Source organism: Mirounga leonina, unplaced genomic scaffold (assembly GCF_011800145.1).
Source record: "Mirounga leonina isolate KUSES-001 unplaced genomic scaffold, KU_Mleo_1.0 Mir_507, whole genome shotgun sequence".
In the NCBI taxonomy this organism is placed as follows: Eukaryota; Metazoa; Chordata; class Mammalia; order Carnivora; family Phocidae; genus Mirounga; species Mirounga leonina.
Genome location: NW_023270789.1, coordinates 3,371,938 through 3,388,890, shown reverse-complemented (window position 1 = coordinate 3,388,890; position 16,953 = coordinate 3,371,938). Strand labels below are relative to the sequence as shown.

At 45.8% G+C, this 16,953-nt stretch overlaps 1 protein-coding gene across 1 annotated transcript in view; it reads right to left on the bottom strand.

Annotated features, from left to right (window-relative positions):
- Positions 1 to 895: 895 nt before the first annotated feature.
- Positions 896 to 16,953, bottom strand: part of CD58 (CD58 molecule) — a 39,589-nt gene continuing 23,531 nt past the window's right edge. Inside the window, exons 3-6 of the mRNA XM_034990213.1 lie at positions 16,623 to 16,886; positions 8,021 to 8,101; positions 5,531 to 5,567; positions 896 to 1,182 (exon numbers count right to left, since the gene is read on the bottom strand). Of these exons, the coding sequence (XP_034846104.1) occupies positions 1,173 to 1,182; positions 5,531 to 5,567; positions 8,021 to 8,101; positions 16,623 to 16,886 (392 nt within the window). The 3' untranslated portion in view covers positions 896 to 1,172. The remainder of the gene's footprint in view (positions 1,183 to 5,530; positions 5,568 to 8,020; positions 8,102 to 16,622; positions 16,887 to 16,953) is intronic.

Genomic DNA, 16,953 nt, shown 5'->3' with positions numbered 1-16,953 from the left:
GCATGAGAGGGGGGAGGGTCAGAGGGAGAAGCAGACCCCCCGCCGAGCAGGGAGCCCGATGCGGGACTCGACCCCGGGACTCCAGGATCATGACCTGAGCCGAAGGCAGTCGCTTAACCGACTGAGCCACCCAGGCGCCCAGACACACATTTTGATAGGAAGCTTTGCTGCCCAGAGGTGAGAGGACCAGGGAGAAGTAGGGGTGGGTCTTCCCAGCAGTACTCAGGGCGCCCAGGACCCTGCCTCATTCTTGCTGATACCTGGGAGGGGCCCTGAGAGAGCTGCCTCACGCGGCTTTCAGCACACTTTGTCTTGGTGTGAAAAAGCAGTGTTTCCTCTTTGAGGCTGAAGACTCTCATGTGGCAGGAGCTCCAGGGGTAGTGTGGGTTCAGGAGCTAAGGGCTTGGGATGTTCGTATATATGACGGCCACCTGAGGGACAGCCAGGGCCGTCTGCTTCCTCATTCAGGAGACGCTTCTGTTCTGCATTTGTATAGGACTTTACAGTTTTTAAGAGTTCTCTGCTGTTTCCCTGCCCATGACACCAGACACTGAGTGAGTTAAGAGACCTTCATGAGACAAGTCTCCCTGCGTGTGGATGGCGGCGATCTGGTCTTAGCAAAATAAACGAAAAGACCCGTGTGTCCTCGCCTCCTGTCAAGAGCAACGGACCCAGCACGCGGAGCATACTTTGTCCATCTCCTCCCTCACTCTACTACCAATCCTGCAATGAATTCTTTTCCTTCTAAAACAAAAGAGAAGCGGAAGATAGATTTTAGGAAAAAACCTTCACCTCCTGAGGTGTGTGACTCAGAATATTTTTCTGACCTAAGAGGAAAAAAAAAAAAGCCAAACCATCTACCACTTATGTATATATTTACATATTTACAAATTTATATCTCTCTGATAGAAAATTTATAGTAAAAAATTGAGAGGCAAAAGTCATCTACAGTATCTAGTCATAGATCACAGCAGGGATAGGGTAGATACTGGTGCTGGTTGTTAGTTGATATTTCTTCCAGAAAAGAACCTTCTGGTGGAGGGCCACTTCAGATTAGAATTCCAAAATGTCCTCGAAGATGACATAAACTTGAACGGTAAATCAGATGGCTTTTTGTTCCATTATTTAAATAACTTAGTCGCTATACATTTGATTTCATCTTGTAGTACCGGTCAACTGGGGCTATTAAAAAAAAAAAGATCTCATGTTAGTAACTTGTAAAATGCAGACCAAATTACCCTCCTAGTCTAATGCGAGTAGCCCTTTTACAATAAAGCCATCAAAGCCAAGGGCTCCGGGGAGCAGAGATGGAGGGAGACTGGTCTTGGGCCCTCCTGGGATGGTAGCTGGAGGCCCACAGGAAGTACCACCTTCAGTGCGAGGCACTCGTTAACAGCCCATTTCCTCAAACCAACTCAGTCTTTGAGTGTCATCGAACTCTCCAAAGAACAAAGCTGAGACCTTAAGGACCCTTACATGAGCTGCTTCTCTTTGTGGCAGTTATCCGCTCCTTGCCACATGAGTCTCCTGGGGATAGTTACTGCCCCTCCCTCAGCCTCTCTTCCTGATGAGTCATCTCTGCAGTGGTGACAGGACCAGCCCCAGTTAGCTCAGAGGAAATGAGCCCAGGCACCAAGCTGCTGGACACGCCCCTTCAAACTGAGTTCCCGTTCTTGCCTAGTGCCTTCCCTACAGTCTGTACTTCATAGGTCAGACCAGATCTGCCAGGCGCAGCTCAGACCACACCAGGGTTCCCCAAATATCTGTACCCCGTTAGTGACCAGAGATCATAAACAGTGAGCGCTGGAGTCACAGGGGTTAGGTAAAAGGGAGCAAATTATGAGCTTTCCTTATTAAGAATCTAATAGGCGCCTGGGTGGCTCAGCCAGTTGGGTGTCTGCCTTCGGCTCAGGTCTTGGTCCCGGGGTCCCGGGATCGAGTCCCACATCGGGCTCCCTGCAGAGGGGAGTCTGCTTCTCCCTCTCCCTCTGCCTCTCCCCTCTGCTTGTGCTCTCTCTCAAATAAATAAATAAAACCTTAAAAAAAATAATCTAATAGAACGTGAAAATGGGTGCAGTGAATTTTTGAGGGGGATGAAGCGGGCGCTGCTTCCCAAACCTGTCCCAGCAGGCACAGGACTCCTTAGAGCAGCTCTGCAGGTGCAAGGCTCGGTGCCCTGCTGCTCCCCCCACCCCCCGCCCCCCCTTTCAGGGGGCTCTCCTCACCCATGCCCACACCTGTTGCACCTCCTGCCAATGAATGGGGCCTGCCTCTCCAGCTCCCCTTCAGGCTGAGACACGGCCTACAGACTGCAGATCTTTCTTCCCACAGAAACAGGGTTCTCTGCTCCCTTTTTAACTTGGGTGACTTTGTGACCTGTTTTCTAGGCATTTACACAAAAACAGAGACTACCAGCACTCCTGGAAATTGTCGACATTGGCCTGTATGGGGGAAAAGTGTGATGTCATGTCCATTTTTCTCTCAGCTATCTGAAATCTACTGGCTGTCCTTGGATATTTTCTGATTGGGTCTAGCTCTTTCAGACACTGTCCTCACAGAAATGTGACAATTTGGCCTTTGTTCCTGGTTATGCGTGTCCCCTCCCCCACTACTCTTCCAACCCTTCCCCCCTCCACCATATATGTAACTCTTTTAATAATTGAGTTTAAGGAAGTCCCACTGCAGCCACAGTGGGCTCTTTAAATTTAAAAATTATTATTAAATAGGTAGTAAATACACAAAGTACAAAATCTGAAGAGTAAACAAAAATACACCAAGAAATGTGAGCTCCCACACCCAGCCCCAAGCTACCCAGGTTTCTCCCCAGGACGTCACCCTCAGATGTCATTTTTACCTTCCTAGACTCATTATCCCAAAGCAGTGCTTTTCATGCTTTTCGTAACTCTCCTGCTCAAGAGCCTACAATGGCTCCCTATTCCCATATCGTTCCATCTTCATGCCCCTGACTTCACTCTTCTGCCACTTGCTCACCTTGATGCTAAGTAGGCCAATCTCTCCGTCAAATAAACCACGAGGTTTAGCTCCCCTCCATGTCTTTGCCTCTGCTGCTTCTCCCGGCTAGAATGCCTTTTCCACTCCACCCCTGCTCTGAAGATCCAGCTCCCATCCTCCCCCGCTCAGAGTCTTCATGATGATTCTGGCCTCTTCACCTCCCCTCGGCTGGCTGCCCAGCCCTGACCATCCCCACCACACATTCTGGCCCATTACCCCGTGCCTCCGCCCTTCTATCTGTTTATGTTCTCGTCCTCTCTCTCCAGTGTGCCCACAAGCTGCTCCAGGGTGGGAGCCCTAACGTATCCCTTCTCTGAATCCCACACAATGTCAGGCCTCCCTGGGAACATGATCTCAAACCATCAACTAACACAGTGCCTGACCTCACTGCAGTAACCTCCGTTTTCACGGAGCCGGCGAGGGCATGAGCTCTGGGATGCTCCATCACCTCTGGCTCACAGCCTGCCTTGCATGACGTCGGCAGTCATGCTTCTGATGGCGCTCCTCTGCTGTCACCAGCTGGGTCTCAGCAGAGCCCCACCGGGAATCTCGCCCTGCCCTGGCACTCATGCTTCCTGCCGCCAATCTGTAACAGCCACCATGTCGTCTTTCTCTCCCCACTTCCCTGCTGGCACACCTGTTCCTCATCTCACCTACCGTTGCTCACCCCCTCTCCAGCCCCCTCCGCATGGCCTCCTGCCACCGCCGGCCTCCCTGGTAACCTGGGCGTGTCCCGGCCAGCAGCTGGGGAGAAAGGGACCCTCTGAGTCCCCGGGCCCCGTGGCACGCAGGTGCTCCCTGCTGCGCAGAGGCCCGTCCTCATTCCCACCCCAACCGTTGACCCCATGGCTTTCTTGAAAATCAGCAACTCACTCAACAAAGCCAAAGGTCTTGACCACCCGCCCTCCTCCTTAGCCTCTCCTCCCCTTTAGTACGCAGCCACCTCCCTGAGGGTCTCTAGCAGGGGGCCACCCTGGCTCTCCTCCTGGACTTGTCCCACCCTGGCTCCTCCACTCTGCCTGTCACCCGAGGGCCTTGGGCTTGGCTTTCTTGGTGACCTCAGACGCTCAGAGCATCAGTTACTATCCTGATGAAGATGCTGTAGCTCCAGCCACAGCCCCTAAAGCCACTTCTGCAGTTATGCGCCGGACCTAGGACCCAAGTAATGCGCCCACCCACACTCAGCCCGTCACAGCACAGACCCAGCTTCCCAAGCCAGAGCCGCGCCCGACTCCTCCGTACACCTGGTGGGGCCACCATCTTCCAGGCACCAACCGTCGGAATTCCTGCCACTTCTGGCCTCTTTCCTGGATAATAATAATATTCATAACCATAATAGCACAGTAACATTTATTAAGCCCCATTCTGAGCCAGTCACTGTTCAAAGCATTTTATTTTTATTAACTTGTTTATACATGTTGCTATTTCTATGCTATTATTACCAACACTATTATTTCTCTACTCTTGTTATGCCCATTCTCCATAGAAGACAACTGAGGCACAGAGAGTTGAAGAGACTTGTCCGAGGCCCGTGAGAGATGAGCTGGCAGGGAACTCCCACCCCCACCCCTGCCGTGGGGAGCCCGCCCTCTCAGCTGGAATGTTCGTTAATATGACCACCACACTTCCTCCCGCACCTAGCCCTCATGGCCACTCTGCCACGACCACCACGATTCAGGCCCTCTCTGCTTGGTTGCACTGTTCCATTGTCCACCAACCAGTGTCCCCTTCTCCAGCCTCTTGTCTGTTAATTCCCCATATGCTTTGTCTAACGCAGAGCTCTGCTCAGAAATCCTCAGTGGTTTCCCAGGAAAAAATGACACAAGCCTCTTGGCAACTCTCTCTCAGTATCTTGGCATGGCCAAGCCTGCCAGTTCAGCCCCAGCTCCCTCTATTCACCGATATCTGCTGCCCCAAAGAGGATGACTCTTCACTCCCTATCCCGCCCTTTACAGCCCTGAGCCTTTACTCTTCCCATCACCCCCTAAAGCCCAGCTCCTGGGCCCTTGCCTCCTGACTGCCAAGGACGTGGTGGGGGACAGGGATCCTTCTGGAGCCTCCATAGCCTCCTTAGTCAGCACTGCTGCTCCTAACAGTGTCTGGATCCTAGCTTTTGTTTGTGATACAGGCCCAGCTCTGACCCTGGCTCCCGAAATGAACCCAATCCTTGGTCCAGTTCTCCCGGGATGGGAGATGGAGGCTAACAGTATAACCCTCGGAGTCTGAAGACCCTGATTTGAATCCCAGCTCGACTGCTTCTTAGCAATGGGACCTGACTTCTCATAGTCGCTGTCTCTAAGCAAGTGGTAATGACACCCCTGTGCGAGGCCCATCGTGAGGGTGTGAGGAGGTGCTACACGGAAAATGCCGAGCCCAGCGCTGATGCTACATATTACCATTCAAGACAAGTGACAGATAGACAGATGGTCCCCAAGGAAGAGGCACTCTACATCAGGGCTGTTCTGGTTCTGCTACATGATATGTAACTTACCCACTGTACAGTCTACAGGGTACTTACTCGGTTCTCTCTGTGTTTCTGCCACAGTTCAGACAACCTACAAACAAAGGAATTTTCAACTCAGTTAAAGGACTGAAAAGCAAAGCTGAAATCTGCAGTTACAGCCTGCCTGATGGGAGACCTGAATCTGGAACACTCTAAACCACACCTGTCAAGTTGGTCTTCCTGCTCTTCCAAATGCTTAAGTTAAACTAACTACAGAGGGGGTCCAAAGAGGTGTTCCAAAACTGCTCATCAGATGACAGAAAAAGAAAACCAAACACTGAACAACAATGGCTATTTCTGCAGCAGCTCATGCATAAGGCTAAAGATGTAGGGCAGGCTCGGATGGCGTGGGCCAGCACTGCCCAGGAATATGTGAGCCACAGGGGTAATTTAACAATTTTAGCAGTCACCTTACAAAGGAAAAAGAACTGGGTGAAATTCATTTTCAAAATGTTTTAATTTTGAAATTAATTTTAATGTTTAATTTTGACACTTTAATAATTTTCAAAATACTTTATTTAGTAAGCCCAACATGTCAAAAATATTATCATTTTAACATGCAATCAAAATAAACATTACTAATGAGATATTTTGTGGCCCTTTTCAAGTATTAAGTCTTATAAATCCAGTGTGTAATTTCTATTTCAGCACATCTGTTTGGACCCCCACGTTTCAAGGGTTCAACGGCCGCAGGTGGCTCATGGCTACCATTTTGGACAGTGCCGTTTTGGACATTAAGATATGGCTTCCACACATGTACCCATCAGTGTCCTCCCATAAAAGGCATCAGCCCTTGTCTGGAGCCAGACTAGCGGTCCAGCAGCCTAGTCCACAGGCTCGACTGAACTTTCCGTGGTGTCTGTCAACTACAACTCACCGTGGCAGCTGCTTACGTTCCCCTGTCCCCCTCAGAAGGCTCCGTGCCAAATGCCTCACCCTTTCCCAAGTTATGGCTTTACGATTGTGAAGCTGGCTGAAGTAATTTTTTTCAAGACAATTTTTTTTTTTCAAGTTATACAGAGCTACCGGTACTGCCCATGGGAGTAACTTTCTCTCCACTGAGTGAACTTTTTTTTAAAAGCTAAATCAACCGACTATTTTGGAATTACATGGGCACTCAGTACCACCTTTTTTTGGTTCAGGTATTCTGGTGACAGACCCACAAGAACTCTGAGTGGAAAATGATTTTGGTTTCTCGGGACCAATCTGTTAGGGAGACGATTAACAATGATGCTGCTATTTGGGGATTAAAAATAATTTTTTACAAGAACATTGCCCCAATATTTTACTCATTGGTAATGAAGCCTCAAAACTTTCTTCAGCTGATTTTTCTATCTTATTTAGAGGAGAGTCAACCGACTTGTAATCTACTACCTAGGGATCTTTGTGGTATTTGCAACCTGTAATACGGACACAGTATTCCTGAGACGCCATATTCTAGTGGCAATGTGCAAACAGTAGTCTAGGACAGCAATGACGGACAGAACTTTCTGCGATGATGGAATTCTTCTCTATCTGGTCCGTCCCATTACGGTAGCCGCCAGCTCTCTGTGGCTACCGAGCACTTCATATGTGGATAGTTCAAATGAGGAAAGAAATTTTAAATTAAATTTAATGAATTTGATTTTATATTTAAACCACTCCACGTGGCCAGTGCCTACGGTACTGAGCAGTGCAGGTCTAGGGAACGTGAAATCTAAGTTGGTCCAAGACGTGAATGTGAAATGACATGGGTCCTACACACCATCATGTGGCTGAAAGCTGACTCTTCCGCATTCCCTGGGGCAGTGACAAATCAGTCTTGCAAAGAGCCTTCTGGAGAAAGCAGATATGGAAAGTGTCGGGGCTGCAAGAACATCTGGTCTTCACATTTACAGCCTGGATCCTGGTCTGTGTCCCCTGGGGCTTGAGGAGGGGCTTCTTGTCCCCAGGAAAGAACAGGATGGGGGGCAGGTTACCCATTCTCCAGGGCACATGGGCTGCCTTCCAGGCTGGCCCACATCTCTAAGGAAGCAAGGATGGCTCAGAAGGCAGTGCAGGTAATAGCAGGTCATTATGACCCACTCCAAGTCACCAAACCCCAACAACAGCTGCCTTTTCCCCGGGACCTCCTTTTGGGCTAGAAGACGTGGAAAGTACGGCCCTGGCAGCCAAGAGCAAGCAGTCTTTTGCAAAATCCAGCTTGGAGACCAGAGATATAATATCTGCTGAAGCAGACCACAAGTAGAAGGAGGCCAGGGAACATCCATCTGTGTTTCCATGTCTGTAAAGCCCCCTGTGGCCTGAGGATTCCTTCTGCCCTTAAGATCATGCAAAATCTTGGCAAACCTGGCAGACCCAGCAACCTCGGACAACCAGGAACACAAAACGAAACAAAAGGCTTGGTTTTCTTCCAAACGCTTAAAATTCCAAACTTTGCTTTAGTCCCTAAACTATTAATTTTCTGGCCTTTGAAAACCCAATTTGAGTTTGAAAACTTATTTTTTTGAAAGAAAGTATACATACCTTTTCCAAACAGCAAAAAAAATGCCACTCCTGCTACGAGGACTACTGCTGGTAAAATCACAAAATTGTGCCTTGACTGCCCTGTAAAAAAAAAAAAAAAAAAAGGAAGCCAGTGAGAAAGAAACAGCCAGACTGATCAAAACAGAGATCCAGGTGACTCTCCTTATTTGCAGATTCCATATCTGCAATCTACCTACTTGCTAAAATATATGTGTCCTCCCCACGTCAATGCTCACAGCACGTTCACGGTCCCTAGAGGACACGTGCAGCAGGATGGTGAAAAATCTGATTGCTAGTGATCAAAAACCTCGCAAAAAACAAGAGTCCAGGGCCTGATGGATTCCCTGGGGAATTGTACCAAACATTCAAAAAAGAAGTAACACCTATTCTATTGAAGCGGTTTCAAAAAATACAAACAGAAGGAAAATTTCCAGACTCATTCTATGAGACCAGCATTACCTTAATCCCCAAACCAGGCAAGACCCCATCAAAAAGGAGAATTTCAGACCGATATCCCCGATGAATATGGATTCCAAAATGCTCAACAAAATCCTAGCTAATGGGATCCAACAATACATTAAAAGGTTCATCCACCATGACCAGGTGGGATTTATCCCCGGGATGCAAGGGTGGTTCAACATTCGCAAATCAATCAATGTGATAGAACACATTAATAAGAGGAGGGAGAAGAACCATATGGTCCTCTCAATTGATGCAGAAAAAGCATTTGACAAAATACAACATCCTTTCCTGATTAAAACTCTTCAGAGTATAGGGACAGAGGGAACATTCCTCAAGTTCGTAAAATCCATCTATGAAAAACCCACAGCAAATATCATCCTCAATGGGGAAAAGCTGAGAGCCTTTCCCTTAAGATCAGGAACACGTCAAGGATGCCCACTCTCGCCACTATTGTTCAACATAGTACTAGAAGTCCTAGCAACAGCAATCAGACAATAAAAAGAAATAAAAGGTATTCAAATTGGCAAAGAAGAAGTCAAACTCTCTCTTTTCACAGACGACATGATACTTTATGTGGAAAACCCAAAAGACTCCACCCCCAAATTACTAGAACTCATACAGCAATTCAGTAATGTGGCAGGATATAAAATCAATGCACAGAAATCAGTTGCTTTCTTATACACTAACAACGCAACTGTAGAAAGAGAAATTAGAGAAACGATTCCATTTACAATAGCACCATAAACCATAAGATACCTCGGAATAAACCTAACCAAAGAGGTAAAGGATCTATACTCTAGGAACTACAGAACACTCATGAAAGAAATTGAAGAAGACACAAAAAGATCGAAAAATATTCCATGCTCATGGATCAGAAGAATAAACATTGTTAAAATGTCTATGCTACCCAGAGCAATCTATACCTTCAATGCCATCCCGATCAAAATTCCAATGACATTTTTCAAAGTGCTGGAACAAGCAATCCTAAAATTTGTATGGAAACAGAAAAGACCCCGAATCACCAAGGAAATGTTGAAAAAGAAAAACAAAGCTGGGGGCATCATGTTGCCCAATTTCAAGCTATATTACAAAGCAGTGTTTACCAAGACAGCATGGTACGGGCACAAAAACAGACATACAGACCAATGGAACAGAATAGAGAACCCAGATATGGACCCTCAACTCTATGGTCAACTAATCTTTGACAAAGCAGGAAAACACATGCAATGGAAAAAAGACAGTCTCTTCAATAAATGGTGCTGGGAAAATTGGACAGCCATATGCAGAAGAATGAAACTCGACCATTCTCTAACACCATACACAAAGATAAACTCAAAATGGATGAAAGACCTCAATGTGAGACAGGAATCCATCAAAATCCTAGAGGAGAACATAGGCAGTAACCTCTTTGACATCGCCCACAGCAACTTCTTTCAAGATACATCTCCAAAAGCTAGTGAAACAAAAGCAAAAATGAACTTTTGGGACTTCATCAAGATAAAAAGCTTCTGCACAGCAAAGGAAACAGTCAACAAAACAAAGAGGCAACCCACAGAATGGGAGAAGATATTTACAAATGACACTACAGATAAAGGGCTGGTATCCAAGATCTATAAAGAACTTCTCAAACTCAACACCCAAAAAACAAATAATCAAGTCAAAAAATGGGCAGAAGATATGAAAAGACACTTCTCTGAAGAAGACATACAACTGGCTAACAGACACATGAAAAAAATGTTCATCATCATTAGCCATCAGGGAAATTCGAATCAAAACCGCATTGAGATACCACCTTACACCAGTTAGACTGGCAAAAATGGACAGGGAAAGAAACAACAAATGTTGGAGAGGTTGTGGAGAAAGGGGAACCCTCTTACACTGTTGGTGGGAATGCAAGTTGGTACAGCCACTTTGGAAAACAGTGTGGAGGTTCCTATGACCCAGCAATTGCACTCCTGGGTATTTACCCCAAAGACACAGATGTAGTGAAAAGAAGAGCCATATGCACCCCAATGTTCATAGCAGCAATGTCCACAATAGCCAAACTGTGGAAAGAGCCAAGATGCCCTTCAACAGATGAATGGATAAAGAAGATGTGGCCCATATATACAATGGAATATTACTCAGCCATCAGAAAGGATGAATACCCAACTTTTGCATCAACATGGATGGGACTGGAGGAGATTATGCTAAGTGAAATAAGTCAAACACAGAAAGTCAATTATCATATGATTTCACTTATTTGTGGAACATAAGGAATAGCATGGAGGACATTAGGAGAAGGAAGGGAAAAATGAAGGGAGGGAAATCGGAGGGAGAGATGAACCATGAGAGACTATGGACTCTGAGAAACAAACAGGGTTTTAGAGGGGAGGGGAGAGGGGGGATTGGTTAGCCTGGTGATGGGTATTGAGGAGGGCATGTACTGCATGGAGCACTGGGTGTTATACGAAAACAATGGATCGTGGATCACCACATCAAAAACTAATGATGTACTGTATGGTGACTAACATAACAAAATAAAATTAAAAAAAAAAAATCTGATTCCTAGGTGCGCACGTCCCCAGCTGAGGCCAAACAAGGCAATGCTCTTGTTCTTGAGTCCTCTCCTCTAATGTAAGCAAGTGTCCTATTCCTGGTCTGTGTATTGCCACGCTTTTGTCGCTTTTTGTTGGCTATTTCATTGTCTAAAATAGCCCCAAACACAGTGCCAAAGTGCCGTCTAGCGTTCCTAAGTGCAAGAAGGCTGGGATGTGCCTTTCAGAGAAAATGTATGTGTTAGATATGCTTCATCTAAGCGTAAGTCATGGTGCTGTCGGCCGGGAGTCCAATGTTCATGAATCAACAATACATATATAATAAGGAGTCTTTAAATAGAAAAACACACAAAACAAGGTTATTTATTGATTTCTTGCCAAAAATGTGACCAGAAGCTTGCAGGAACCTAACCCTGCATGTCCCAGAAGCAACATTCGGGATTCACTAATTCCGTATTCACGGTGACTTTATGACACACGACTACCACAAATCAAGAGAACCGACTGTATTTATAAACAAACTTACCCGCACAAGGTTGATACACAGCAAGCCCAGTGTTATTTATTAAAAGATGCAAATATGACACTAGAAGTGCTGTTCTCAGCTAGCCCACACTACCTGTGGAAGCGGAACTTAGCAGCGTGTGTCTGGTAGGGCAATTTGGCAGCAGCGTTACAAACGCTCAGTAAAAACGTCTGACATAAAACAGCCAGACACTGCGCTGGGTGACACGCCCATAGTCTCACTGAACCATTACAACACTCAGAGGGTGCTTTAACCTCTTGGTGCCTCGGCTTCCTCAAGGGGTAACTGTAAATGGGATTGATACATATGCCTATCTCACAGGGCAGTTGTGAGCATCAGTTAACACCCTTGAGGACAGCTATTAGCTATCACCATCAAGCTATTGGGAGATGCCATTGGTACCTCTACTAACATCCTTTGACCCTGCAAGTCCATTTCTAAGATGTTAACCCACAGAAACCATCAGTGATGTGCCCTTCCCCTCCCTCCAGAAAAGGCACAAAGATATTTACCGCAGCTTTCCTGACAGTACCAAAAAGCTAAAACAACCTACGTGTCCTCAACGGAAAAGTAAGACATGTTATAAGGTGGACTCCATCCAGCTACTAAAAATACAAAGGCAGAATACTTAAGCATGTGGCAGAACGATCGCAATGCCCTGCTAAGGGAAGGATGGGGTCACCAGCGGCAAACACTGAGGGTTAAAAGAAAAAGGGAGAGGCTGGGGAGGGAAGAGAGAAAGTGAATGAACAAATGAGAATGAGAATGTGAACACACACCCTTTCCTCTTATTCGGAACACAGGTGGGTTAGGACAAACAGAAAGTCACCCACCTGTACGATCTGAGAAGCCCCTGGCCAGAAACTGCTAGTTAGCTCCCTGTAACGCCCCCTATCCATTCGCCTCTCTTTAGTAACAGAATTCAGATTTTCAGCTGGGCATACTATCACTCCACTCAGAGATTAATTCCTCAGCCTTTCTTGCAGCTAGGTTTGACCACGTGACTAAGTGTTGGACACTGAGCTGAAGGAAGGGTTGTGTGGGATTTCTCCAAAGTCTCCCTTTTCTGGATCCTCCTGCCTGAAATAGTGGGGGAGGCAGGAGGAACCGGGCTGCTGCTGGGTCTCTGACAACTTCATGAAGCAACAGTATGCCCAGCGCTGCCTACCTGGGAGATATATAGATATATAGTTAATGTGAAAGAAGTCATCTACATTTTTACGCCACCGATATTTAAAAAAAAAAATTTTTTTTTTAAACAGCTGAATCTAACAGTACTTGATCCAGTCCCTTCCAAAAACCTTTGTCCCAGGGATGATGCCAGATGCTGCCACCACTCTGGGAGGACAGATACTCAGGGGAGATGACACTGACAGTAAAAGAAGTTCTTCAGTCTGCTCCTTTTCTCTTCCCCTGGCTCCTGAGATGCCACCATGCTAGAGTTTTCTTCCTGCCTCCCTGGAGGTCCTTCTCAGTCTTCTCCTCTGCTGGACGCTCATCCTCTCAACAGCCTCTAAATGCTGGAGTTCCCGAGACTCGGTCCCTGTCCTTTCTGCTCACTAGGTGGCCTCACCTAGTCCCACGGCTTTAAATGCCGACTATATGCTGTTTCTGCCCACACTTACTCCTCCCGTGCGAACGACTCACCAGAGACCTAGACTCGTAAATCAAAGCGCCTTACCTGACGTCTCCATTTGAAATCTAACGGGCATCTCAAACATGCCCCAAACCAAACTTCTTATATCCTCCACACACCTGCTTCTCTGCTTTCTAGTCTCAGTAAATGGTGACACTGTTCATCCAGTGGCTTGAGCCAGAAATCTGGGGGTCATTTGCACATTTCTTATTAGGGACCCTTCTCCCCCACTCAAACCATTAGGAATTCTTGGGGCTGTATTTTCAACATGTACCCTAACCTGAACCACTTCTCCCAATCTCTGCTGCTATCACGGTCTTCCGAGATACCATAACCTCTGGCTGAGACCCAGAGTTTCTAAATTGGGTGCATAAACCCCAGAGAGTACATGAAATGACCAGTGAGGTGCAAAAAAGCGAGAATCTCTACTTACATTTGCTACTTATATCAGTCTTTAAGTTTTTCCGATTTCCTCTATGTTTTAAAATGGTACAAGTTAGGGGCACCTGGGTGGCTCAGTCAATTAAGCGTCCAACTCTTGGTTTTGGCTCAGGTCATCATCTCATGGATCGTGAGATCGAGCCCCGCATTGGGCTCTGCACTCAGTAGAGAGTCTGCTTGAGATGTCCTCTCTCCTTCTCCCTCTGCCCCTCCCCCAACTTGCACATGTTCTCTCTCTTTCTCTCTCTCTCAAATAAATAAATAAATCTTTAAAAATAAAATAAAATGGTACAAGTTATATTCATTGTGGTAGAAGCCTCTAGTGGTCCCCATACCCAATCTCCCCATTTTCCTTTGGTAATAGAACCCCTGTGTTTTAAGTGGGTGCATGGCCAGCCAGCTAAGGAGGACATTTCCCAGCCTCCCCCAGCAGCCGTGGCCGTGAACTCAGTCTGGCCAAGCTGCTGGCACTGGAAGTGATGCATGCCGCACTGGGTGGATCTTTAAAGGGAAGGACTGTGCTCTCTCCTCTCTCTTCCCACTTGCTTTGAGGCAAATAGAGATATGAACCCCTGTTTGACTCCAGAGAGCACAATTTTTTTTTTTTAAGATTTTATTTATTTATTTGACAGAGAAAGACACAGCAAGAGAGGGAACACAAGCAGGGGGAATGGGAGAGGGAGAAGCAGGCTTCCCGCTGAGCAGGGAGCCCGATGCAGGACCCCAGATATAGGTCTCCTATGTCAGCACGACTCTGGGATTTATTTATTTATTTTTAAAGATTTTATTTATTTATCTGACAGAGAGAGCGCACACAGGTAGGCAGAGCGGCGGGCAGAGGCAGAGGGAGAAGCAGGCTCCCTGCTGAGTGGGGAGCCCGATGTGGGGCTCGATCCCAGGACCCTGGGATCATGACCTGAGATGAAGTTAGACGCTTAACCCACTGAGCCACCCAGTTGCCCCAGCACCACTCCAGGATTTAGATGACCTAAGAACTACCTAGCAATGTTTCTCAAACTTTCACAAAATCTATAATGCAATATGAACTATTAGTTTGGGTGGGGGGAAATGGAAAAGAAAGACGAATCACCATTATTGCATAACAAAGAGTTTGTTTGCAAATTAACAATCTCTTATCATCAATGAGAGGGATGTGATCAAGACAATCTTTTCTCAAGGTATCTACAGGGAAGGGCATCTTATTTGGACATTCAATTCCAATGGTAAAGGTTAAATGAAAACCTGTGCAAGGGCAAAATGCTGGAAAATTTCTTAAAATATTCCATATAAATCTATAGAGGATCCTCTTCAGAAATTATTTCCTTCAAGCATTTGACTCTTGGGACACAAGAAGCTTTTCAAGATCTCAACTTGCTCGTTCATTCTGCACACAATACCTTCTTTTTCTTGTTGGTTATGTGAATCACACACAGGCCAAAGCCAAAATAGCACACTGCTTTTGTTTCTTGTTCGCATGATAAGGCAACTATCTGCTAGCATGCAAACTGCATTTCCACACTTTGGATATGGTTTAACACCTTGGCTATTATGCAACACCCACTAAGTGGAATTAAGAAAGAAGTGTTTGCTCCAAGCATAACAATTGTCATTGACTTTGCAGCTGGCTTTCAAATCTTCTAGATAATTGTGTGACTTGCACGAAGGGTGCCTCCCTGAGTGGTACCTCTGTGGGTTTGGTCTTTTTTCTGCCTTTAGGGACCAAAACCATCAGTTAAGAACTGGAACTCATTTTGCACTTCATCTGGAAGTATTTGTTTGTTTTACCCAGGAAGTCACACTGCTTAGTCTGAAAATGATAAAATGAACTTAAGGCCTCCATGTCATTATCTGAAAAATTTCAGGGTGCCTTGGGTGGCTCAGTTGGTTAAGCGTCTGACTCTTGATCTCAGCTCAGGTCTTGATCTCAGGGTGGTGAGTTCAAACCCCATGTTGGGCTCCACCCTGGGCATGGAACCTACTAAGAAAAGGAGAGAGGAGAGAGGAAAGAGGAAAAAGGAGAGAGGAGAAATGAAAGAGGGGAGAGAGGAAAGAGGAGAGAGGGAAGAAAATTTTCAAAAAAGGACAGTACATCGGAGACTCCGGGAGAAGGGCTCACTAATCAAATATAATTCAAGGTTTTCTATATTCATTATATTGACTAATTGCCTTTTTCTGTTTCAGTTGCTTGTTCAGAAAAAATTGATTCACAGAATCACCCTATCGCTGCCCAAGGAGACTCAAAGAGTCTGTGTTTGCCCTTGGATCTGGTTCACTATTTACAATTAGGATACTGTTCTGCACTCTACGTGTTCACAATTGTCATCTCTTCTTTTATGTTCTAATGATCCACTTTCAAATTACCAATGCTTTTGTCTGTAAACTGGGAATCTAATGTAAAAAAAACCCCGATAATAAAAATTGCAAATTACAAAGGTACATGATAGTTAAACAAAATAAAAGGACCACAGCCAAGACAGATTGTCATGCTATTCATGGAGTCGCCAATAGACAAATGTACCTAGTGCACATTCTTAGAGCACAAGTGCAGCCTTTAAGAACACAATGGTTATTAAGAACATTACAAAGTACTGTTGTGAATAGTTAGGAGCATGGGCTCCGAAGCCCAACGGCCTGACTTCAAAACCAGGCTCTGCCCCTTACTATCTGTTGACCTGAGGCAATCAGTCACACTAAACTCCCTGTGTCTGGGTTTCTCCCCATAAAATAAGGATCATAGTGACTAGTACCCAACTCATACAGTTGGGGGAAGACTGAATTACTTAACAAATGTATGAGAATGGTGCTTGACACAGAAAAGGCTAAGAAATGTTATCTGTATATCTGTAACGCAGTGTCTGTGAACACCATACCTCATTTTACATTTCAGACTTGTGAAATGCAAGTCAGCATCTCTGGTTTGAAATTCCGGAACCATCCATGATCCCTGGGCCCCACCTGTATAGAGTATCCCCACCATGACACACTGGGTTGTTTACTCACCGTTTGGGACACAGGTTGCTAAAGCAAGCGATGATGTCTGTTTGGACAATGGGTTGCTAACAATACACTGTACTTCCTGTGAGAGATCATTTTTCTTCTTAATCAACACTTCAGATGGATCGGAGCTATTTTCACACAGTGCTGAAAAGCAATTCCATGAGTAGTTTAAAAATTCTGTGTGGTTGTAAGATTCCGGGATCCTGCAATGGACTGTAACGTCTTCAGCAGTTGAGGTACAATTTAGTGTTGGAGATGGAAGAGGATCTGGATAAAAGAAATGTAGTATTTAGTACAGGAAAGAGTAACATTTAGGCTCATCGTCTACAAAGGT